The sequence below is a fragment of the Lepus europaeus genome, chromosome 4, assembly GCF_033115175.1.
Source record: "Lepus europaeus isolate LE1 chromosome 4, mLepTim1.pri, whole genome shotgun sequence".
Taxonomy (NCBI): Eukaryota; Metazoa; Chordata; class Mammalia; order Lagomorpha; family Leporidae; genus Lepus; species Lepus europaeus.
The window spans coordinates 112,244,971-112,268,376 of NC_084830.1; the positions used below are offsets into that span (position 1 = coordinate 112,244,971).

The 23,406-nt window shown below is 49.1% G+C and overlaps 1 protein-coding gene across 1 annotated transcript in view; it reads right to left on the reverse strand.

Annotated features, from left to right (window-relative positions):
* Positions 1–23,406, reverse strand: part of WWC1 (WW and C2 domain containing 1) — a 172,984-nt gene that overhangs the window by 10,585 nt on the left and 138,993 nt on the right. Inside the window, exons 16-19 of the mRNA XM_062188715.1 lie at positions 18,289–18,441; positions 16,180–16,271; positions 6,911–7,028; positions 5,423–5,587 (exon numbers count right to left, since the gene is read on the reverse strand). Coding sequence (XP_062044699.1) covers positions 5,423–5,587; positions 6,911–7,028; positions 16,180–16,271; positions 18,289–18,441 — 528 coding nt within the window. The remainder of the gene's footprint in view (positions 1–5,422; positions 5,588–6,910; positions 7,029–16,179; positions 16,272–18,288; positions 18,442–23,406) is intronic.

Here is a 23,406-nt window from a genome sequence, read left to right on the forward strand (position 1 = left end):
GTTTGTCTGGCAGCTGTCATTGCACTGCGCAGGTCTCTCCTGAGAAGCTGGTTCTGCTGTCATTGTAATGGTTGTTAAGGAGATGAGAATGACAGTAACAGTCCTGTTAAGTTGATAAACACAGCAATCCTGGGGACATCCTGATGAAACAGCCACTGCGCTAGGCAGTCTCAACCTGAACCCAAACCAGGGCAAGAGTGACACCAGTGACAGCCACACGGACGGGACAGCTGCTAGGCACCAGCGCTGCGTCGGCAGTTTCCTTTAGTTCTCTCAGAAGCCTCACGAGAGGGAACTGAGGCTCAGACGCACTGAGAAGGTTCAAGTAAGAGTTCCAGGCCCAGGCTGTGTGGCTGCAGGCACCACCCTCCCCTAGCTCCAGGCTACAGATGAGCCTCAGAGGTGCAGAGGGGTAGATCATCTTGACAATTAGAGTGGATTCCTACAAAAAATTCTGGCTGCATAAGGTGCCAGAAGAAAAACTGTTTCAACTCAAAGGTGGTAGCTGTAGGACAGGTATCATACCAACCAGAAATAGGTATCAGGACAACTGATCCTTAAGTGATGGTTGTTTGTGTCAAAGACCACGTTATAGGGGCTGGAGCTGTGGCGGGTTAAAGCCCACAGCACCGGCATCCCATGTGGGTGCCAGTTCAAGTCCTGGCTGCTCCACTTCCAAGCCAGCTCTCTGCTATGGCCTGGGAAGGCAGTGGAGGATGGCCCAAGTCCTTGGGCCCCTGTACCCACCAGGGGGACCCAGAGGAGGCTCCTGGCTCCTGGCTCCTGGCTTCAGATCTGCCAAGCTCCAGCCATTTGGGGAGTGAACTAGCAGATGAGGATCTCTCTGTCTCTTCCTCTCTGAAACTCTGCCTTTCAGATAAATTTAGAAAAATATATGTTTGTGTGTGTATATATATATATCTTTGAAAAAAGACCATGTTATAAAAGAGCAATGAATGTTAAATTAGCAATGAACTTGGCCAAATGCATCTCATCCGAGACACAGCAGAGAACATCACTGTCTTGTTATTATTTCCATTTAATAGAGAAACTGGTGCAGAGAGCAGGGAAATGACTTAAAGTCACAGAGAGCTGGTTCCAGACTGCGAATCTTGGAAGGGATGGATCCACTGAGTCAAAAGGGATCAGCGAACAAGTGTGAAGGCACCACTGATCAACGCACAGGTGCCAGGCGGGTGTGATTCACGTCCCCACCTGACGGGGTCAGTGTCCAGTGGGGCAGCCTGAGTGAGGGGCACGCACAAGTGACACAGGCCATGCTGAAGACCAGAGAAGCGACCGGTGCAGAAGACAATGGGGGTGCAGAGGTGTGACATCAGGCCAGCAGAAGGGGCTACTCACAATCAGACTTGAGGAGGCCAGAGGAAGGCCCTCAAGTGGTGGCTCTGAGTACCAGAAAGGCTGCAAGCTTTGGAGTCAGCCCCTGGCTTTGCACACAGCGGCTGAGTGAGCCAGGGCAAAGCGCTGACTCTCCGGGTCTCAGTTTCTGCATCTATGAAATGAGATTTCACACAACCCGTCTTGCAGATGACACAGAAAATACATTTTCTTTCTTGCTGTGTGTGTGTGTGTGGGGGGGGGGGTGGTTAGCATTTGAGACACCTCTTGTGGATGGGGAGGTCCCACCTTAGGACTCCTGATGGAAAGCAAGCCCACCTCGCGTCAGTGAAGCTCAATATGCCAGCGTTCTGATTCCAGGCAGCCCAGGACTAAGGTCTGCCAATCGAATGCAACTAACCTAGGCACGGAGTCACACCTTGGGCAGCAGGACCCAATTCTCGGTTCTTGTGCCTCTCGTGTTTAAACAGGTCACCCTCTTTTGCTCTACAAATGGGCCATGTATGTCAGAGAAAAGCCATCAGCTGGCGAGAAATGGCTGCAGCTGTAACATCTGGGAACTGTAGTGGCAGGAGCCTGTGGGAGGTTTTGGTACAGGCACCCCTCCCCCCCATCCTCGAGGGAGGTGTTCCAAGACCCCCAGTGGATGCCTGAAATCACAGATAGCGCTAAACTCTCTATAACATTTTTTTCCTAGAGCAAAGTTAAATTTACAATAAGAGAATAACAACTTACTGTAGAGCTTAGCAACTCCAGCTAACTTTCCTAAGTCACCTTCCTACTTAAAGGAAACACTTGATCGGTTCTCTTTGGCCTATCTGAAATGCCAGCATCGCTAGTTTTTGAGTGATCTGAACACAGCACTGGAAACCTGCCACGGTCAGTCTGACAACCAAGATGCTGTCGTGACTAATGGGCGGGTAGCACATACAACAAGGATACGCTGGACAACAGGATGACTCACATCCCAGGCTTCACTAAGCTATTCAAAATGCCCTACTATTTAAAAATTATGAACTTTTTAAATTCTGGAACTTTCCATCTAGCATTTTTGGACTGCAGTTGACTGCGGGTAGCTCAAAGTGCAGAAAGCAAAACTGTAGCTAAGAGGGGACTACTGTACTGAACCCCAGAGGCAGTAGGAGGACTGGCTGGGGCCATAATCTGCATTAGATGTCCCTACCTGAATGGCCTGAGGGTATGATTTTGGCTAGGATTTGGCTTGCCTTCTATCCCTCGAATTTCTGGGGCTCCCTGCTAAAGGCCTTGGAAAAGCAGCACAAGATGGCCCAAGTGTTTGGGCCCCTGTCACCCATGTGGGAGACCCAATGAAGCTCCTGGCTCCGGGTTTTGGCCTGGCCAGGCGTTGTGGCCATCTGGGGAGTAAAGCCGATAAACATAATTCTCTCTCACTTGCTTTCTCTCTGTAACTCTGAATTTCAAATAAATAAATAAATCTTTTTTTAAAAAGTTATTTTAATTTTTATTTGCCATTGAACAACATTACAAATGTGTTCTAATCCTGACGGAAACGAGTGAGTCCAGTGCTAATTTTTCTGATGAGTGACATTTTTGTGTTTGATTTCTACTCTGTGTTCATCATGGTGGCGATTTTACAAAAACCAGAGGGTTTTATCCACCATCCTAAAGGCTTTTCTAAAGCCTTCGACATATTCAGCTCTGAGGCATTCATGAGATCTCTTCTGCAGTAGTGATGGCTTCTTTGTAGCCTCTCCCACCTGTGTTCAGCGACTTCAGGAAATCCTGTTGCAGGACACGCAGCCAATATGCACTGTGCCTGCATTGCCCTCTCAGACGCTTCCAAGCTCAGCAGTGCACTAGGGACTCCACGCAGAAGGCAGAGGTGTATGTTCCCACTACGAGGGGCTGTGGGGAATGTGTTTGCGGGGACTAATTTGCAAAGGAGCCAGTCAATGAGTGAAATTTTCATGTTATGAGGAAACGAAGTTCTCTACTCAACCTTATATGTACAGGCCTTGGATACTGGGTACTCAGATGTTGAGACCCCGAGGAACATCCCACCCTCTGTAACAACAGTCAGGTAATTGTGGCTGATCATGTAGGGAGGGTTCCACAGGACTGCCCTCCAGGAATGGTTTCCTGAAACGTTCATCAGCCAGATTCTGCTCATGCCTCTAGCTAGTGTCCTCTGGTTCTACCTGGTATAGAGGAAGGAAAGATGTTGACAAAACACTTGAGGCTGGCGCTGCGGCTCAATAGGCTAATCCTCCACCTTGGGGTGCCGGCACACCGGGTTCTAGTCCCGGTCAGGGCGCCGGATTCTGTCCCGGTTGCCCCTCTTCCAGGCCAGCTCTCTGCTGTGGCCCGGGAGTGCAGTGGAGGATGGCCCAAGTGCTTGGGCCCTGCACCCCATGGGAGACCAGGAGAAGCACTTGGCTCCTGGCTTCGGATCAGTGCGGTGCGCCAGCCGTGGCGGCCATTGGAGGGTGAACCAACGGCAAAGGAAGACCTTTCTTTCTGTCTCTCTCTCTCTCTCACTGTCCACTCTGCATGTCAAAAATTAAAAAAAAAACAAAAAACAAAAAAACACTTGAGCTCAGGGCTCGGGGAAGGTACACACACGTCATATCTGTGTCTTTCCTAAGAAGTGGAGACTGCGAGCTGGTTCTGCAGCCTGGCACACAAAAATTACAAGAGACTATTGTTTTGGACCAAGTTTTTGCCCCAGGCCCCCAAAGACCAGCTAAAATTCAAAGCAGAGTCATCCAGGCTGGAGTTCATGTCACCAAGCTGAAACTGAGCTGTTGATCTGACCTTATGAGAAATCAGGATTAGACAGCTAACAGCCAAAGTTTACATAGGCCGGCTTCAATCCCCGTGATAATAAAGCTCCCTCTGCCTTAATCCTTTCACAGAAAGGTCACCTAGAATAACCTCAGGTCAACCAATCAGTTCCTCTTCTGTCCCTATCTCACAGAAAAAGTAACCATGAAACGACCAGTTGGCTTTCTGTTCAACCCTTCCCTGGCTATAGAACCAGCATGTTCTCCTGGGCTCACCGGGACACTGCTCTCTTTTAGAGAATGAAGTGCACGGCCCAGACTTAGTAGGTTCTCAGACCCTCCACGTGAGGCAGAGACAAGGAAAGTAGCCTAGGAGAGGGGACGGCAAGGTCAAGGTTGGAAGGGACAAAGGCCACTGCAGGCCACCATAAACTCCCAGTGGGGCCTGCAAGAGCACACTGGCAAGGGGAACAGGTTATGAAGGCCATGAGGCGTGAACGAGAAAGCTCCCCAACCCCATCGTCCGAGGGCAGCTGCCAGCCCCAGCCCTATGCTGCCCTAAGAGGAGGTGCAGCCTGTGGATCCAGGTATCCCCTTCGCTCAAGAGGGACTGGAATCATTTGCCAAGCTTCCACATTCTTATTTGTTGTTAACTGTCCTTCCTAGGTTTGCAATGTTAGCACCAAGTTCAACTGAAAACCAACAACCAGCGATCAAGTAAGGCGCAAGTTCTGCTGTCATTCTGCAGCTGCGGCTGCACCGTGGAACTTCCCTGGAGGTGGGGAAGAAACGCCCTCCACCGTGGAGACCTTGAGAGATCAATGGGCTGCCTGGGCGGCTAGGGCAGGCTCAGGACGAGGAGGAAGTGAGCAGGTTCAAACTGTGATCATAACATCCATCACGAACAGGGTACCAGGCCTTTTCCTTTCTTTCTGGCCCATGGGCCATAGGATGGCCACAAAATGGCTCTATTTGGCCAAGGTAACAGCAGGCAGGACTCAAAATTTAATATAGCATGCTAATTTTTAAATGATGATTCTATAAGGCCCGTGAATTATGTTATAAATGTCCAAATGCCCCATGGCAGAAAAAAGGTTGCCTACACATGGTTTATCTAAAAAATTCTATGAAGCAGGTCTACAAACTCTACACAAGGAAAGTGAGGATCAGGGCTGTTCACTCGCCCAAGGGTACCCAACAAAGTGAGAGCAATCCTATCTGGCACCTAGGACTCTGCGAGGCTCCCGGTTACTGAGAGGGGAAGCAAGGTGCTCCCTCCCCTTCCCCTGGCTACTCACCCGGCACACGTACTGGCTCTGCGGTCCAGGGGAGAAGGTCTTGGAACGGATGATGGTGCTCCCCCGAAGAAACGGCCCTGGGGATGGCGTGCCCACCCTCCGGTCCTTGGGCCGCACCACAGTGGGCGATGGGGCTGGGGTTTCAGTGTTGGTCTCTTTGTCCACCTAAGGAAGAAGCCACAGCCTTGAGGCCCACAGCACCTATAGGTCTCAGCCACCACTCAGCTGTCCCTGACACCTGTCACCTTGCCCTTGGTCCACAGGCACAGCTGGGGCCTCGTTGGCTCTAATCTTGCTGGATGGATCAGCCCAGTCCTGCCGAGGAGGAGAGCCGAGGCCAGGAGTGCCGGTCCCCATTCCCCCAAGGCAGGTGTGGCAATCCGAACTTGCATGAGCATAAGAGGTAGCAAAGGTACTGATGCCTCAGACAGACCAGGCATAGACCACCATCAAGGTTTATGCAGCAGCCAAGGCTGCCAGTGCCCTGGCCAAGAACTGAGGATGCACTCTTAGAATGATGGAAGAAATGGCAAGTCTAGTTTTTTAAAGTCTGGGAATCAGTTTTCTACAGCTAGGCACAGTAGGAGGCATCTGCAGAAGGTCTGTGAAATACTATGCAAAAACTTTGTATGGACGTCAGGAAGCTTTTGCATCCCAGTTTTTTAATTCATTTCCCATAAACTGTGAGACGTCTTCTTGTAGCCAACTGTGAAAGATTAACAAAAGCACCCAAACGCAAGGAGCCTACAGAGTCTCTCCATGTCATGATGAAAAGGTGCCTCCTCTGGGTGGCGTGATTGCAAAACGATGCCTCACTGGAGAGAAATTAAAGGAAGGGCCCAGGTCCTACTTTCAGCCCCTCCACATTTGGGCAGTGCGCCTCCTGCAGCTCCACTCCCAGGTGGGCGGCTCAAACCCAGTGGGTGCTCCAGGTCCATGCATCCTGCAGGTGCAAAGCCACAGAGTGCTCTCCTGGGACACCCCAGTTGCTCGGGGGTCCCAGCAAATCCTGCTGTGACAGGGACGGCAGGAGACAGAGAACCTTTGACAGGATTTCCTTTTCCTGCTGCATTTTCAGCAGCCTCAAAGGAAGAAACGGGCTCCTTTGAAAAAGTCTTCAAGCCCATGGTCAAGGCTGGTGTTACTGTGTCCATCTTAGACAAGAGAGAGGAGGCTTGAGGGGGACAAAGTTATCTGCCTAAGACCAAACAGCTAGGCAGGTGCAGAGCCAGCATTCGAACCCAGACCCACGTGACTGCAAAGCTTGATACATTCTTACAGCAACAGGGAATCCAGAGAGGCCAAAAGAAAAGAGATGGGCAATTCAGCGTTTCCTGCTTGGCTGTCACTTACAGCCCAGGCAGGGCCACTGCTGAGCAACCCACTGCTGGCCTACCTGTGATACTGCAGATAAGACCCCGCCCTGAGCCCCTTCGGAAGGCCTGCACTCAAGGACTGGGGGCCACCTCTCCACAGCAGCCTTCCTACCTTTAACGCCGGGTACCCATCCATGTCTGGGGAGGCTTTCTCAGCGAAGACGTCCTCTTCTCCCTCCTCTTCCTCCTCCGCCGCTGCCTCGTTCTCGCTGGTCTCCTCCTCGTATTTCCTGCGGTGTCAAAATGCCTCCGTCACTCACCCAGATCTCTCCCTGTGCCTCGGCTCCCCTGTGTGCAGTGCAAACCAGGGCAGGGCCTGCACACTTTTTCATGATGGAAGACACAAGGTTACAAAAATAAAGCCATTTTAGGGAGGTAGTGCTGTACGCCACAGCACGCATTTTCAGCTATGGCAACAATGGAAATACACAATGTCCCATCGCCCCAAGAGGTGCTCTCAGACACTTCCCCGGGACATCTCTCTACCTCCAGGCAGCCTCTGAGTATCCTTCTGTCATCACATGTTAGATTTTTCTAGAAATGGAATGAGACAACAACCACTCTTTTCTCTAATGTTTTTGAAGTGCATGCATACCGCTGCAGGCATCAGTAGTTCCCTGAGTTTTATCGCTCATAATCTCCCGGATTGATATTTTGCAACTTGTATCACATGATAAACATGTGCTTTGCATCCATTTCTTAGCAGTCATGAACAGCCCGTCTCTGGCTCTCCATGTACAAGTCTTTGTGTGTAGACACAGGTTCTCCTTTTTCCTAGATACTGTGTTAGTTCGCTAGGGCTGCCAGAATGAAGCACAACAGACAAGGTGGCTGGAACAGCATCCATTTTCTCAGGGTTCTAGAGGCAGGAAGTCTGGGATCAAGGTGTTGGTGGTTTTGGTTTCTCCAGGATGGCCACCCTGTCTGTATGTGCACATAGCCATTCTGTGCTCACACGTCCTGGTTCTCCATCTATCTCTGCATTTCCTCTTCCAGTTCCGCATCTACACCTGGTACTGTCAATCTTTTTTTTTCTTTTTTAATTAATTTATTTATTTGAAAGGCAGAGTTACAGAGAGGCAGAGGCAGGGGTGGGGGTGGGGGGGCTTCTATCTGCTGGTTCATTCCCCAGATGGCCACAACAGTCAGAGCTGTACCAATCCAAATCAAGGAGCCAGGAGTCTCCCATGCAGGTGCAGGGGCCCAAAGACTTGTATCATCTTCTACTGCTTTCCCAGGCCATAGCAGAGAGCTGGATCAGAAGTTGAGCAGCTGAGACTGGAACCAGCGCCGATATGGGACGCTGGCACTGCAGGTGGCAGCTTTACCCACTACACCACAGCACTGGCTCCAGTATTGTCAATCTTTAAATTCAGTCACCTTACAGGGTGTGTACTTGTATCTTATTGTGGCTTGGATTTGCATTTTCTTGTTCAGAAACCTTTCCTGCACTTACTGATCATTCCTTTTTTTGCAAAAGTCTCCATTAGAATACTTAGCTTTTTCAAAATTAGGTTGTCTATTTGTTATTGACTGATAAGAGATCAATACATATTCCACACATAAGCCCACTATCAGATATGTGTATTGCAAATCATCTGAAGAGTCCATTTCCTTTGGAATCCTGGATTGCAATGGTTTGGCGGAACAATCAGGCATCAGTAGGGGACAGTATTCCCACACTTGCCCAAAAGAATGCCAGCCAAATGAAAACATTCTGACATCAAGTTAGCTGGCCTGGCGGGGCTGTAGGGGAAAAGTACAAATTCCTTGAGGATTTTCCAGTGGGAGAACAAGGCTTGGATCTCCATTCCCCAGACTTAGATGGAGACCCCGGCTCTGGAGGGACCTCTACTCTCCCCCAATGGCCCCTGCAGACTCTTTATCCATTGAGAGAGGAGCTGAGTTGGAGAACAGGTGAACACTAGGGAGGCACTTCCACAAAGAATTCTGTAGAAGCTCCACTCACCAGTATCTACTGAAGATCCCTGTGCTCTCCGACCACTTTGCAGATTGAAAAAATGAGGAGTGGAAGGGTGGGGGGCTTTGTCCAATGCCATAGGCTGCTAAGTATTGGGGCCAGGTTTCCAACCCAAGTTTGCCCGGCTCTATTAAAAGCTCAATCACAATGGATGTCCAGGAAAGGAACGTTAAAATGTACTTGATCTCAGTTATAAAAAGAAAAACAATTAAAGTAGGTAATATTTATTCATCCACTGGAGTAGCAAAAAAAATTATAACATCAAATACTGTTGCAGACAATAGGCATATCTCTAATGGGAGTATAAATCAGAGAAGCCACCTTAGCAATATCTACTCAAATAAAAAATGTATGGGCCAGTGTTGTAACACAGAGGATTAAGCTGTTGTTTGCAATGCCAGCATCCCATATGGGCATCTGTTCCAGTCCCAGCTGCTTCACTTTGAATCCAGGTCCCTGCTAATGCACCTGGGAAAATAGCAGAGGATGGCCTACGTGTCTGGGCCCCTGCCACTGACTTGGGAGACTGGAATGGAATTCTAGGCTTCAGTCTGGACCAACTCTTGCTGTTGTGGCCATCTGGGGAGTGAACAGTAGATGGAAGATCTCTTTCTCTGTCTCTCCCTCTCTGTTACTCTGACTTTCAAAAGGAATAAACAAAAACTTAAAACTTTTTTTAATGCCTATATTTTGAGTATGTACAGAAGTTTGCTTAGATGAGAGTTCAAAAAGTTCATGAATATATATATATATATATATTTTTTTTTTTTTTTTGACAGGCAGAGTGGATAGTGAGAGAGACAGAGAGAAAGGTCTTCCTTTTTGCCGTTGGTTCACCCTCCAATGGCCGCTGCGGCCGGCGCATCTCGCTGATCCGAAGCCAGGAGCCAGGTGCTTCTCCTGGTCTCCCAGGGGGTGCAGGGCCCAAGGACTTGGGCCATCCTCCACTGCCTTCCAGGGCCATAGCAGAGAGCTGGCCTGGAAGAGGGGCAACCGGGATAGAATCTGGTGCCCCGACCGGGACTAGAACCCGGTGTGCCAGCGCCGCAAGGTGGAGGATTAGCCTGTTAAGCCACGGCGCCGGCCATGAAAATATATTTTATAAAAAATTATGCATGAAGGTGCCAGTGCTGTGGTGCAGTAGGTTAATCTTCCACTTGCGGCGCCGGCATCTGATATGGGCACTGGTTCTAGTTCTGGCTGCTCCTCTTCCGACTCAGCTCTCTGCTGGGGCCTGGGAAAAAGGTGGAGGATGGCCCAAATGGTTGGGCCCGCGCACCCATGTGGGAGAGCCAGGGGAGGCTCCTGGCTTCAGATCGGCCCAGCTCCAGCCCTTGCAGTCAATTTGGGGGGTGGACCAGTGGATGGAAGACCTTTCTGTCTATCCCTCTCAATATCTGTAACTCTACCTCTCAAAGAAATAAAATCTTTAAAAAAAATTATGCATGGGAGCCAGTGCTGTGGCGTAGTGAGTAAAGCAGCTGCCTGCAGCGCTGGCATCCCATATGAGCACCAGTCTGGGTCCCAGCTGTTCCACTTCTGATCCACCTACCTGCTATTGTGCTTGGGAAGGCAGTGGAAGATGGCCCAAGTGCTTGTGGGTACAAGGGAGACCCAGAGGAAGCTTTGGCTCCTGGCTTTGGATTGCCTCAGCTCTGGCCACTGGAGCCATTTGGGGGGTAAAACAGCAAATGGAAGACCTCTCTCTCTCTCTCCTTCTCTATGACTCTGCCTTTCAAATAACAAAAATTATGCATGGATTCCAATTTTTTTTTTGTTTGCACCAAACAAACTGATAGTGTAATTCCGTTTTTCCATGAACTGTGTGAAGTTCCCTTGTACTGTATATCAGAGTGGGTACAGGTTAAAGGTTCCCTTAGCCATTGGCAATGGGATCATTCACTACTGCAATCTTATTTGAGGTCTACTCGGCAAAGTCTGCTAAAATAGAAGCAGACATGCCCTGGGAATCAGCAGTGCCACACAACATCTGCTCGAGACAGAGATACACACACACACACACACATACACATACACACACAGACACAACTTCCCAAGGAGACAGAGGTCTTTTCACTCTAGCACTGTCAGTCATTATATTCATCTATGTCTTCAGGTTTTTGTGAATCTTAAAAAAAAAAAAAAAAAACCTTCTGATTATATACATTAAAGAGACCTAAATTAACAAAAAGGGGGAGCAACAATGGCCGCTGTGTCTCAGGTGCTGGACAGAGTGTGAATTAAAACACAGGGCCAAGCTGTGGGCGACCTCTACCCAGGACTCCAGAGCACAGCATGGCCAGCAAACACCCCAGCACCAAAAGAAGCCCCCAGCCTTGGGGGAGGGGGCTGCAGATGGATGTGCTCCACTCCAGCAGCCCCAGGACCCCCGACCCTCTTTGTAAGTCAGTGTCTGGGGAAGTTTGAATGGCAGGTGGTGGGGAGGGAGCAGGCCACAATAGGAGAAAGAACAGAAGGTGGTTGCTAGGCGACGGCTTGAAAAGTCTCAACACAAGCTTGGAATTTGGTGGAAAGCACTGATCCCGTGCCAGGGTTTGGGGAGACAGGTCCTGGCCTTATTTCTGGCATCAGATCTTTGCCTGTGTGAACCACAGTACAGTGCAATGCAGGATTGTACTGTGCTGGAGAGAGAGAAGGCAAGCCAGGGAGGGAAGGAGAGAGGGAGAGACTGAGACAATGGAGAGAAACCACAAACGGCCAGCAGCCTTGCTGTGCTCTCTCTCACAGAGACAAATAGCAACGGAGACAACTAATGACACAGGGACCAGGAAGCTGTATCCAGCCGCTGCTTTTCTGGACAGTTTGAGCCATGAACGGCTTTAAAAAACATTTTAGGGGCCAGTGCCATGGTGCAGTAGGTTAATCCTCTGTCTGTGGTGCAGGCATCCCATATGGGTGCCGGTTCTAGTCCCGGCTGCTCCTTTTCCAAATCCAGCTCTCTGCTGTGGCCTGGGAAAGCAGTAGAAGATGGCCCAAGCGCTTGGTCCCCTCATCCACATAGGGGACCAAGAAGCTCCTGGCTTTGGATCGGCGCAGCTAGGGCTCTTGCGGCCATTTGGGGAGTGAATCAATGGAAGGAAGACCTTTCTCTTTGTCTCTCCCTCTCACTGTCTATAACTCTACCTCTCAAATAAATAAATAAAAACCTTAAAATAAATAAATAGGGGCTGGCGCGGTGGCTCGGTATGGTTAATCCTCTGCCTGTGGTGCTGGCATCCCATATGGGTGCTGGTTCTAGTCCTGGCTGCTCCTCTTCCATCCAGCTCTCTGCTGTGGCCTAGGAAAACATTTGAAGATGGCTCCTGGGCCCCTGCACCTGCACAGGAGACCAGGAAGAAGCTCCTGGCTCCTGGCTTCAGATTGGCGCAGCTCCAGCCGTTGCGGCCACTTGGGAGAGTGAACCAAAGGAAGGAAAACCTTTCTCTCTCTCTCTCTCTCACTGTCTATAACTCTGTCAAATAAACACACACACACACACACAAAAGTCACCCTACTGCTTCCTGTATGGGGAGCACTAGAGATTCTTCAAGGCTGGCTCACACACAGATGTAGCAAATTAACCAGCGCCAGCCATAGCGGCCATTTGGGGAGTGAAGCAATGGAAAGAAGACCTTTCTCTCTGTCTCTCCCTCTGTCTGTAACTCTACCTCTCAAATAAATAAATAAAATCTTCAAAAATAAAATAAAACATTTTAGAGGGCTGGAAGGAAAAAGGAGAAGGACAATTTGTGACGGGTACATTTGACATGAAATGCGAATGTCAGTGTTGGCAAATGACGTGTCAAGGGACACAGATGTGGTCAACTGGTTGGTCCTGTCTGCGGCTACTACTCACACTAGGACACCAGACTCAAGAAGATGTGACAGAACCCGGGCTCACAAAGCCCGTGCTATTTACCATCTGATCCTTTTCAGGTAACACGTGCCGACTCCTGGAGTCAAGGATATTAAAGGAGGGGTCCTTGGAGACCAAATGCATCACATGGGGCTGTAACAGCTAAAAGCACAGAAGACTCACTGACTGTTCCCCTGGACCAGAGTCTGCAGTAAATGCTTATCAGGCTTAAGTTTATCCAATTTGCACAACACCCCACATTGAAGAGGTCCGTTTCTAAAGCCGTTGCACAGGAGAGGAAACAGAAGTTGAGGGCTGCCAGACCGAGCCCGGGTTGTATGTTGGCATCACCTAGGAAGTGTTTAAAACTTCCAAGTTCAACCCATGCCCCAGCCTGGGATCCCACAGGAAGTCAGCTGAGCAAGTTTCCAGATCCGGATCTGTTTCAGCTCCAAAGCACACGCACTTGAGATCAACCTTCACTTCTGCCGAGTGGCAAGGTGCATGGGCCGCGGCAATCTGCTATGTGGGGCTTCCCTCTCTGCTTTCTACTTGGTGCATACGGGGTGCTCTCTATAGGAATCTGCTAGGTGGGGCTTCCCTCTCTGCTTTCTACTTGGTGTGTACGGGGTGCTCTGCCCTTCCTTCCTTCACCTGCGTTAGTTTGTTGCAGTAACCCTACACAGGCAGTGGCATCTCCTCCGTTTTCAGGTGAGGCTCAGATAAGGCTAGAGTGACTTGAGGAGAGTGACAGAAAGGAAGCAAATGTGGGCTCTCACGGTGCTGGCAGTGCTCTGCGTCCCGACTTGGGTGCAGTTCGGCTCCTGAAAATACGCTGGGCTGCACACTTAGGTGAAATTTTTTGTATGGATTGCCATACTGCACAAGAGTTACTGCACGCCCACGTGTACTACAGCATTATTCACAGTAGTCAAGACACGGAATCCACACTTAAGTCCATCCATGGATGACAGGACAATGAAAACGTGGTCTACGTAACACAGTGGAACACTGCTCAGCCGTAAATCCTGCTATTTGCAAAATCGTGGGGAGGCCCTGGGGGACTTTATAAATGAAATAAGGTGCAGAAAGACAGGGCATGACTGGGCTCCCGTGTGCAATGCAGAAGGGAGGCTCTCACAGATGGAGAGGGTAGAATGGCGGGGACCAGAGGCTGGGGAGGGGAGGGAAGGAGAGCAGGGACAGAGTGACAGACATGAGCCAGCTCTGCTTTCTACTGCACACGAGTGGCTACAGTCAGTGTATATGCCACACAAGGTATTCTGTCTTTCAAATGATCTAGGAGAGGCTTTTGAATGTTTCACCAAAACAAACATGCATGTTTGAGGTAATGGATATGCTAAACGCCCTGACATGATCAATACGTGACTACAAGGGTACCTCGAAAAGTTCTTGGGAAATGAAATTAAAACAGAAGTTTTGGTACTAAATAATTGGAAAATCATGTTCAGCTTTTTTCATAATATGCATTTTCCATGAATTTTTTGAAGACCTCCAAGTACACAGATTCTAAACTTTTTTTACACTACAATAAACTTATCTTTTAATTCCCTTTTCATTGCAAAAACTTTTTCATTATTTATTTGAAAGTGGGAGAGAGAGGGAAAGAGAGGGAGAGAGAGGGAGAGAGAAGGAGAGAGAAGGAGAGAGAGGGAGAGAGAGGGAGAGAGAGAAGGAGGGAGAGAAAGAGAGAGAGAGAGCGAGGGAGGGAGGGAGGGAGAGAGGGAGGGAGAGAGAGATCTTCCATCCACTGGCTCACCTCCCAAACAAACATCAGCAGCAGCCAGAGCTGGGCCAGGTTGAAGTCAGGAGCCCAGACCTCCACCCAGATCTCCCCACGTAAGTGGCAAGGACCTAACGCCCTGAGCCGTCACTGGCTGCCTCCCGGGATGTGCCACAGCAAGAGGACGGATTCAGGAGTACAGCCGGGACTGGAATGCAGACTCTCCAGTATGGGATGCAGGCAAACCAAGAGGCTAAATACCCACTCCATAATTCCACTTCCTGGAAGTACTCTCATATGCATATATCAATCCACGACCTTGTACTCCATAAATCTGTACAATTATTATATGTCGAATTAAGAAAAGCTAAAAACCACTTTGTCTAAGGGTACAATAAAAATGTAGAAAGCAGAATTCAATTCCTAGTGCATGTAACTGAAACCTTCCTGTCTGTGTACAAACAAAACAAACAGCACTGAGTTACAAAGTGGAAGGCTGTTCCCTCTCCAGTTCTTATCCAGCTTACACCAAGGAGGAAAAAAAAATCTCTCTTGGTAGTAGCACATTTTTTCAGAGTCTAAAAATTTTGCTAATCTTTTTTTCATAAGGAGAGAGAAGACGTCAGGATTAATAAGTAATGTATCCAACTAGACTTTAATCATGTTTGATTTTCATTAAACCGAATTTTCCAGTTATCTTTTGAGATAAGATTTAGCTCACAGCCTACCCAGAATGCATTCTCACTTTTTCCTTACTTACAGAAATGTGATTTCTGTGTCCCACTAACAGCTCTCATTTCGAGGTCTCCTGTGCACTTGGGTTAAGCCTGGCCAACAAGAAGCAAGCAGAAGTTTCTGTGTGGAGCCTTCAGAGTGCTCCTTGGCTAAAGGGTACACAACAAGGCCATTCTGTCTGTCTTGTGATCTAGCAGCGATCTTATGGAGCCTCACAGTACAGACAGCAGAGCGGAGAGGACAGAAAGGAGGGGCCGAGTTCCCAGAATTCCTCTTGGCTGACAGAACTGTATTGCTTTGATGGCTTCCTCTCATTTCTCTCTTGTGGTCTTTATCAAAGGTTTATTTAATTTATTTGAAAGTGAGAAAGGGAGAGATAGAGAAAGAGATCTTTCATCCTCTGGTTCATTCCCCAAATGGGTGAAACGGCTGGGGATTGGGAAGGCCCAAGCCATGAGTCTGGAACTCCACCTGGGTCTTCCACCTGGGTGGGCAGGGGTCCAAACACTTGGGCCATCTTCTGCTCTTCTGCCACTTTTCCTGCCACATTAGTGGACACCTGGATTGGAAATGGAGTAGCTGGGACTTGAACCAGTGCTCCAGTATGGAATGCTGGTATTACGGTGGTGGCTTAACCAGCTGTGTCACAGTGCCAGCCACCACCTGCCTTTCTCTTCTTCAGAAAGAAATGCACTTCTATCTTATTTATGCCAAATATTTCTGCTCTCTGCTCCTGCCCCTCCCTAACTAAGGACTTTTCAGTTTAAGGCAATCCATACATATTCTCCCTTTATGATGACATAAAGTTTAATTTCTTTAACCACAATTAACATCAGCGCATTATGACCGAGAGTAACCTTAGGTAGGAACTGGCATGGATGACTGATGGAACGCAAGATAAATCAGAGAAGAGATTTCGGGCACCACTGTAATTAGGCTGCCCCTGCTGCTTAGAGAGAAGCCATGAGAGACTCTCTCAGCAGCAGGGACGCTCCTTGGGGGTCTCAGCCCTGGGCCGAATCCGAGCTTGGTCAGCTCCCAGGGCCCCAGGACACACTCACTCACCAGCTGCTGTCCAGCCTCTGCCTGCTGCTCCGCCCCTCCTGCCTCTTCTCCAGCTCCACCGCAGTCTGTTCCAACAGCGCGGACACAGCGTCCTGAGGAGACAAAAGGCCACTGGGGTCACTGCGGGAAACACACGCTGCCACAGCCTCCCTGCCAGGAACGAGAGGACAACGCTAAAGACCAGAGTGGGCAGGCGTCTTGCCCAAGCTCACGTACAAAGCAGTAGTAGTCCTGGGTTCTGCTCGCAGCAGCTCTCCAGAGAATAACCCCCGTGTGTGTGTGTGTGTGTGTGTGTGTGGGCCCACTCCGTGGAGTTCTGGAAGACAGCCAGTGGTGGGAGTCAAGGGAGACAGAATTACAGGTCTCTGACTTAAGGAGATGGCAGCTCCCTTGGACCGATCAACATAGGAGCCATCAGTAACAACAAGGACTAGAAGAGAGCTAAGTAGTGGGTGTGTGGCAACTGAACACCTGCAAAGCCAGCTTAAGGATTTGCAATCATGAAGGGCTTCCTGGAAGAAGGACATCGACACTGAATGAGTCATACACTAAGAAAGCCTGTGTGGCTAAAGGAAATTATTTAACCTAAGAACTACTAGAAGGGCTGATGTAAAGAATAACTGAGAATCTCTCTACAAGAAAGAGTTACCCAGCATGTAACTGGCACTCAACGAACGGCAGCCAATCCCAAAGCAAAATCTGGTTTCTGCAGTTGTCTGAACACAAGACTAAGTCACAATTGCCCTGGGCAGTATGCACCAGAGCCTGGGTAATTCCTGATATTTTCCTTTGGGAAGGAAAGAGGGAACTAAAATCAACTGAGGGCCAGGTATAGGCCAGACACAGTGGAAGTATCATCTTCCATAATCATAGAACCATCCTGACTGGTAGGATCAACATCAATTATTGTTCCCTTGAGAAAGGCGGATAAGGACACGAGTGCTGCTGCTCCTTGCCCTAGGGCACGCTCGGGACAGGAGGAGTGTGAGTCTAAGACCTGTGCAAGTTTATTGTCTCCTTTCAGTAGTGAGGGAGACCTGGGTGTGAGACCCGTGATGCTGCCTATTAGATGCCTGCATTTAAGCAATCTGGCTCATCTCACTCAGCTTAGGTAAGCTGTACACAAACCAAAGGACAGTGCCTGGGTAGAAGTTATGTGATGATGATGATGATGATGATGGAAGAGGAGATGGAGGAGGAGGAATGGGCGGCAGCAGCAGCATGGGGAAAGGGAATGAGGAGGAGGTGGAAGAGAAAAAGGAAACTGACTTCATCCTTACCATATGTTAACCAAGCCCAGACTGTGCATGTCCAAAGTGACCAAGCCCTGGCAGAGGCAAGCTACTGCAGAGACCTGAAAACCGCCTGAACCCCAACACTCACCACTTGGCTCTCTGATGTGACCGGAATCCCCTAGGACCCCATGCCCTGTGTGCCTAGAGCAGGTTCACTGCTCATGGGCTCCTGCCCAGAAGACTTGGGCAGCAGGCATGGGCTTTCCAAGTGTAGGACACAGCTGAAGGATATTTTAGTAGGTTACAGTGTATGCACAAAAATAAAAGGCTATTTTTAACCAAAAATAGGCAAATATAAGGTTTTCAAGTGAGCAAAATACTAATGGGACCCTCCCCAGGGGGCCTAAACATGGATTTGTTCAGAGCTTCATAATAACCTTTTGAGACTTACAGTAAACACGGAGACTCAGTGGCCCCTGCGGCCCCAGCAGGAAACACCTTGTCTCAGTCCCTTTCATACACAGCTCCTACTACGGGCCTGCACACAGAATACTCTCAGTAAAGGTTCATTTTCCACCTGTCAGTTTTCTGCTTTCTTCTCCACTCCATTTTAAAAAAATACTCATGAATTAAGGTTTTCACCAGACAGATGATATTAGATAAAGCTGAGTATGGAAGGAGGAAGCCCAAACGAGGACGGGAGCAAGCACCTGCTGCTTCCCAGGGACCGCCCCTCCCTGTCTTCCTCTCCACCCACTGCTCCACTTCCTCCACCCCTGACGCTCGGAGTTCCTGGTTCTGGGAGCTGCTCTTCCTTCCACCCGTCCAGGAGCTGCCTGTGTGAGAGAGCCGTGTACACCTGGTCCCCGCTCACCATGCTTTCGGGCCCTGGGATGGGACCCATGGCTCCCTGTGGCCTGGGCTCCCTACTCTGCTTCTTCAAGTATTTGTAGCTCAGGAGGTTGTACCAGCGAGTCGACTTCTCCCCAGACCGGCAGACCTCGGCCAGGCTGATCTGGGCACCACCCTGTTGGGGACAGAAAAGAGGAGACTCTAAGCAAGGGGTGACAGGGGGTTCTGGGTGACAATGAGAAGACAGTGTTGAAAACACCACTCCCGGAGAGGCAGCCGCTTCCAGGGACGAACAAAGGGCCAGTTGCTAGCGTTGCAGGAAGTCCCTCTCTCATCCGCTAATCCATTCACTGCTTTACTCACCTGCCAAACTTTACCCAGCACCTATCTTTTAAAAAAATTATTTGAAAATACATAAATCACCATTTTTACTGTTTCTAAGTATACATTTCTATTACTATACATCCACACTGCACACTAACATTGTTGTGAAATGGAAATCAAATCTCTCATTCTGTAAATCTGAAGCTCTATCCTTGCTGAACAACTCCTCTCTCCCCAGCCCCTGACAACTCCCATGCCATTTTCTATCTCCCTCAATTTGACTACTGTAGGCGCCTCATAGAGCTGGAGTCACATAGTAGCTGCCCTTTGATGATATTTTTGCTTCACTGAATATCTTCAGCGTCCATGCATGTTCTAGCAAGTATCTAAACTGCATTCCTGTTTCATGGCTGACACTGTATGTATATACTACACCTGTTCATTCACTCAGTGATGGACACGGGGTTGTTACAACCTCTTGGGTTTTATATTACATATAAATACCTCTGAGATCCTGCTTTTCATTCATTTGGGGTGTATACCCAGTGTGGGGTGACCAGATCATATGACAGTTCTGTTTTTATTTATTTATAATTTTTTTTTTACTTATTTGACAGATAGAGCTAGACAGTGAGTGAGTGAGAGAGAGAGAGAGAGAGAAATAAAGGTCTTCCTTTAGTTGGTTCACCCCCCAAATGGCTACTATGGCCGGAACTACACTGATCCGAAGCCAGGAGCCAGGTGCTTCTTCCTGGTCTCCCATGCGGGTGCAGGGCCCAAGGACCTGGGCCATCCTCCACTGCCCTCCTGGGCCACAGCAGAGAGCTGGACTGGAAGAGGGGCAGCCGGGACTGGAATCAGCACCCATATGGGATGCCGGCGCCGCAGGTGGAGGATTAACCAAGTGAGCCACAGCACCAGCCCCTGTTTTTATTATTTTTTTTTGAGGGACCTTCATACTGTTTTCCAAAGCAGATGCATCATCCCAATAAACAATGCCCTGCCCAAGAGTTCAAACCTCTCTACATCTCCACCAACACTTGCTATTCTCTCCCTCTCCCTCTGTGTGTGTCCAACACTTGCTATTCTCACTGTGTGTGTGTATGTGAGTGTGTGTATGTGATGGCCACGGCCCTAAGGGTGTGAGCTGGTAGCTCACTATGGTTTGGATTTGCATTTTCCTGTTGACCAGTAATGTTGAGCCCCTTGTCGTGTGTGCTGGCCACTTGTATGCTGTCTCTGGAGAAATGCCTATTTAAAGTTCTTTCCCCAATTTTAAGCTGGACGGGCTTTTTTTGTTATTGTTAGACAAAGAGTTATTGAAACAACTGCTGTTGAGTAACTACCCTCCACTGATGTCAGTGAGCACTAGGTTCTGTATCAGACATGAAGGATAAGATGGTCCCCACAGATTCCCACGTCCTGGGAGCTAACAGTCTCCCGCAGAACCCAAACAATGAGCTGCTACCTAATTACGGGTGAGATTAAAACACACACACACACACACACACAAAGCAAACAACCATTTCTCCCCTGCCAAGGTGTAAAACTCTAAAACACAACACATGGCGCTAGTAAGGCCGTGGGGCAATGGGCATTCTCTCACTGTGCTGGTAGGAATGTGGAACAGCAGAACCCGCACACGAGGGATCTGATGATAAGCAGAAGCACAGGCTCATTTCCCCCGGAGATGCAGCCACTGTCTGCAAGTGTGCATCCAACTGCTAGACCTGCACCAGCAGACAATGACCCACGAACACCACCCTTCTGTCTGGCCCTTTCTGTGATAGCAAAAGATTTTCAACAAAGGTCCAAGGCAGGGGACTAGCTTAATAAACTAGAACCTATCTGTGGGATATTCTATAGCTATGGCCAAATAAAAGAGAAAGATTTCTATGTATTGAGGCAGAGGGCTCTCCTGGCTATGCTGGAAAGAGAAAGCAGCATGGCGCAGAGCAGCAGGGAGAGCAAGCTGCTTTTTATATAAGAAACAGAGAGGGATAAGAATATACACGTAATTTTTTTCCTAACTATATCTTTATTGTACCCTGCTTCAGGTGCAAAGGGGCATGAACATGATTGTAACTGTAACAAGACATAATAATGATAAAGAAGAAACAAATCAAAGTGATCACCTAGGTAGAACAGGTGGTGGGGTCAGGTTGGATGGGGATGGGGGAGAAGAACTGGATTTCTCCTCATTAAACCTTTCCAGTCATTTATTCTTCCAGCTACATAAATGCATCCAGTTAAGACAAAAACAAGAAGTAACAAATAAACCTAACAGAGTATATAATCTCACAGAGACAGGGATTATTTCAAGTGACTTAATACCTTCACTGCACGTTCTCAGGAGACACAATTACAGAAGAATTTCAGCTGTTCTGCAGAGGCTTTACTGCTCCAACAAGCCCTCTCAGGCAGAGCCCCGATCACTGTGGGATTCAGCTCATCCACCTCCTCCTCTCCTTCTCCCCCCACACCAACGGTTGTGCCAGTGGGTGGCCGAACACCAAACACCTGTTGGCAAGCGGTGACTCAGGATGGCCCCTATGGTGAAAAGGGGGCTCCTGGGTCCCTCTGGGAGCCCTGCAGCTTTCCCCTTGTACTAGGATGTACTGGGCGCATGGCACGGGCAGTGCTAAGTCTGAGGAGGTGAAAGGTACCTGCTGGGAGGGCGACAGTGAGGGCAGCATGGAGCAAACTGACAGAGATATTACTCATGTGTCCATTCAGAACAATTCCCCGAGTCCCATAGACTCCGGTACAGCAAGACTCCTCCCCTAACTGGCTCCCAGTGGCCTGGGGAGTCGGACCACACGACTCGGGATGTGATGGGCTGTGTCTGAGCTGTGAGAGGGAGGGACAAGGGTCACACCTCAGAGGCACGACACCATCTCATGATTACTAACTCCAGGAGGCTGCATGTTCCACGTGGGGCTGCCTCGGAGGGTGAGCATCTCCTCTACCGTCACACACCGGCTGCACTTGCATGCCCACTCGCTCACTTATTCAATAAACACAAATTTCCCGAGCAGCCGCCAGGTGCCATGCCTGACTGCCTGCTGGGGATATCGCAGGATCTGAAGCAGACGCCTCGTGACCTGACTTGCGAGCGGGGGAGACTAAGACAAATAAGTGAGTAAGTCAACTACACTGCTTCTTGTGAAATTAAGAGGCCAGCAATTATTAAGCATATTTGTTTGAAAGAAAGAAAAGCTGTTGCTCATTAAACCATAACCTGCCATCTATAATACGTGTGATTTCAGAGGTGAGAAAATACCGAAACACAAGGGTGCTTCAAGAGCGCTGTGGAAAACAGAATAAAAAAGACTAGCTCATCTGGGGCAAAAAAAAAAAAAAAGAAAAGAAAAGAAAAAAGAAATGCATGCTGTTTTTTGATAAAATGCACTTTTCATAAAATCCATGAAACCCCCTGTGTACCTTAACATCTATAAGCTGGGATGAAATATGCGACAGAGAAAAACACAGGGACAAAGCGGAAGAGATGAGAGTGGGGTGGGGAACGGGTTTCACAGAGGGCGCAGGAAGACTTCACCGAGAGGGTGACAGCAGAGCAAAGAGCAGGTGGAGAGGAGCAGCAAGTCTGAAGTCTGGCCTGTGCACATCCAGGAGAAGAGCATCCCAGGCAGAGGGCACCGCACATGGGAAAGCCTGGACGGGAGCCTGCAGGGAGACGGGAGCTGGTGGAGATGGCTTGGGGATGAAATCCGAGGGGAAGAAGAAGCCAAGTCCCACAGGGCCCCAGGAGCCATGTCAAAGAGCCGGGTGTTAACTTCAGGTAGAGACAGAAGCTGTCCTAAGGTTTTACTTTTTACTTCTTTTTTTTTGTAAGTCACATTTCCATTTTATTTTTATCATTTTGATTTTTAGTTTTTAACAGATTCAACGTGAACTGTAGATACAATTGTAAGAACATAATGATATTCTCTTTGTCCTTCCCTCCATTTTTATTTTTTAAAAAGATTTATTTATTTGAAAGGCAGAGTGACAGACAGAGGGAGAGAGAGGAAAAAAAAAAAAAGGATGTTTCCATCAGCTGGTTCATTCCCTAGACGGCCGCAATGGCCAGGGCTGAGCCAGGCCAAAGCCAGAAGCCTGGAACTCCACTTGGGTCTCCCACGTGGGTGGCAGGGACCCAGGTACTTGGGTCATCTTCCCCTGCTTTCTCAGGCACATTATCAGGGAGAGCTGGGTTAAAAGCAGAGCAGCCAGGTCCCAAACTGGAGCTCCCATTTGGGATGCCAGCATCGCAGGCACTGGCTTTACCCTCTGCACCACAATGCCAGCCTACATCCCAGTTTCAACAGAGACATTGGCTTGCGTGGATTTCCATTTGAATAGGATCACTGTGGCTACAGGAAGGGAGGAAGGAAGAAAAGGACAGATGGAGAAGAAGACGGCTACAATAGTCACAGCGAAGCGATGACAGCAGCATGGCTTGGCTCGGGGATGCTTCCTCAGGGGAGCAGCGGCCGGGATCTCGGATGTCCTGCAGGTGGAGCTAACAGGATCAGAGAAGGGGGTGAGGAAGCCATCAGCAGTGATGCCATGGTCTCCGGTCTGAGCACTGGAAGACCATGACTGCCGCCTGCAGACAGTGACAACGCGGGAGGAAGGGTCAGGTGCTCGTGTGGTCATCCTGCTTTGAGATTCGTATTAGACATGAAAAGAAAGACGCAGGACAGGCAATGGGAACGTGAGAAGAGAAATTAAGAGAAGCTCAGACTCCAGCCACACACATGGGATGGTGCTGGAAGCCAGGAGAGAGGAGATCACTGAGGGATCAGAATGA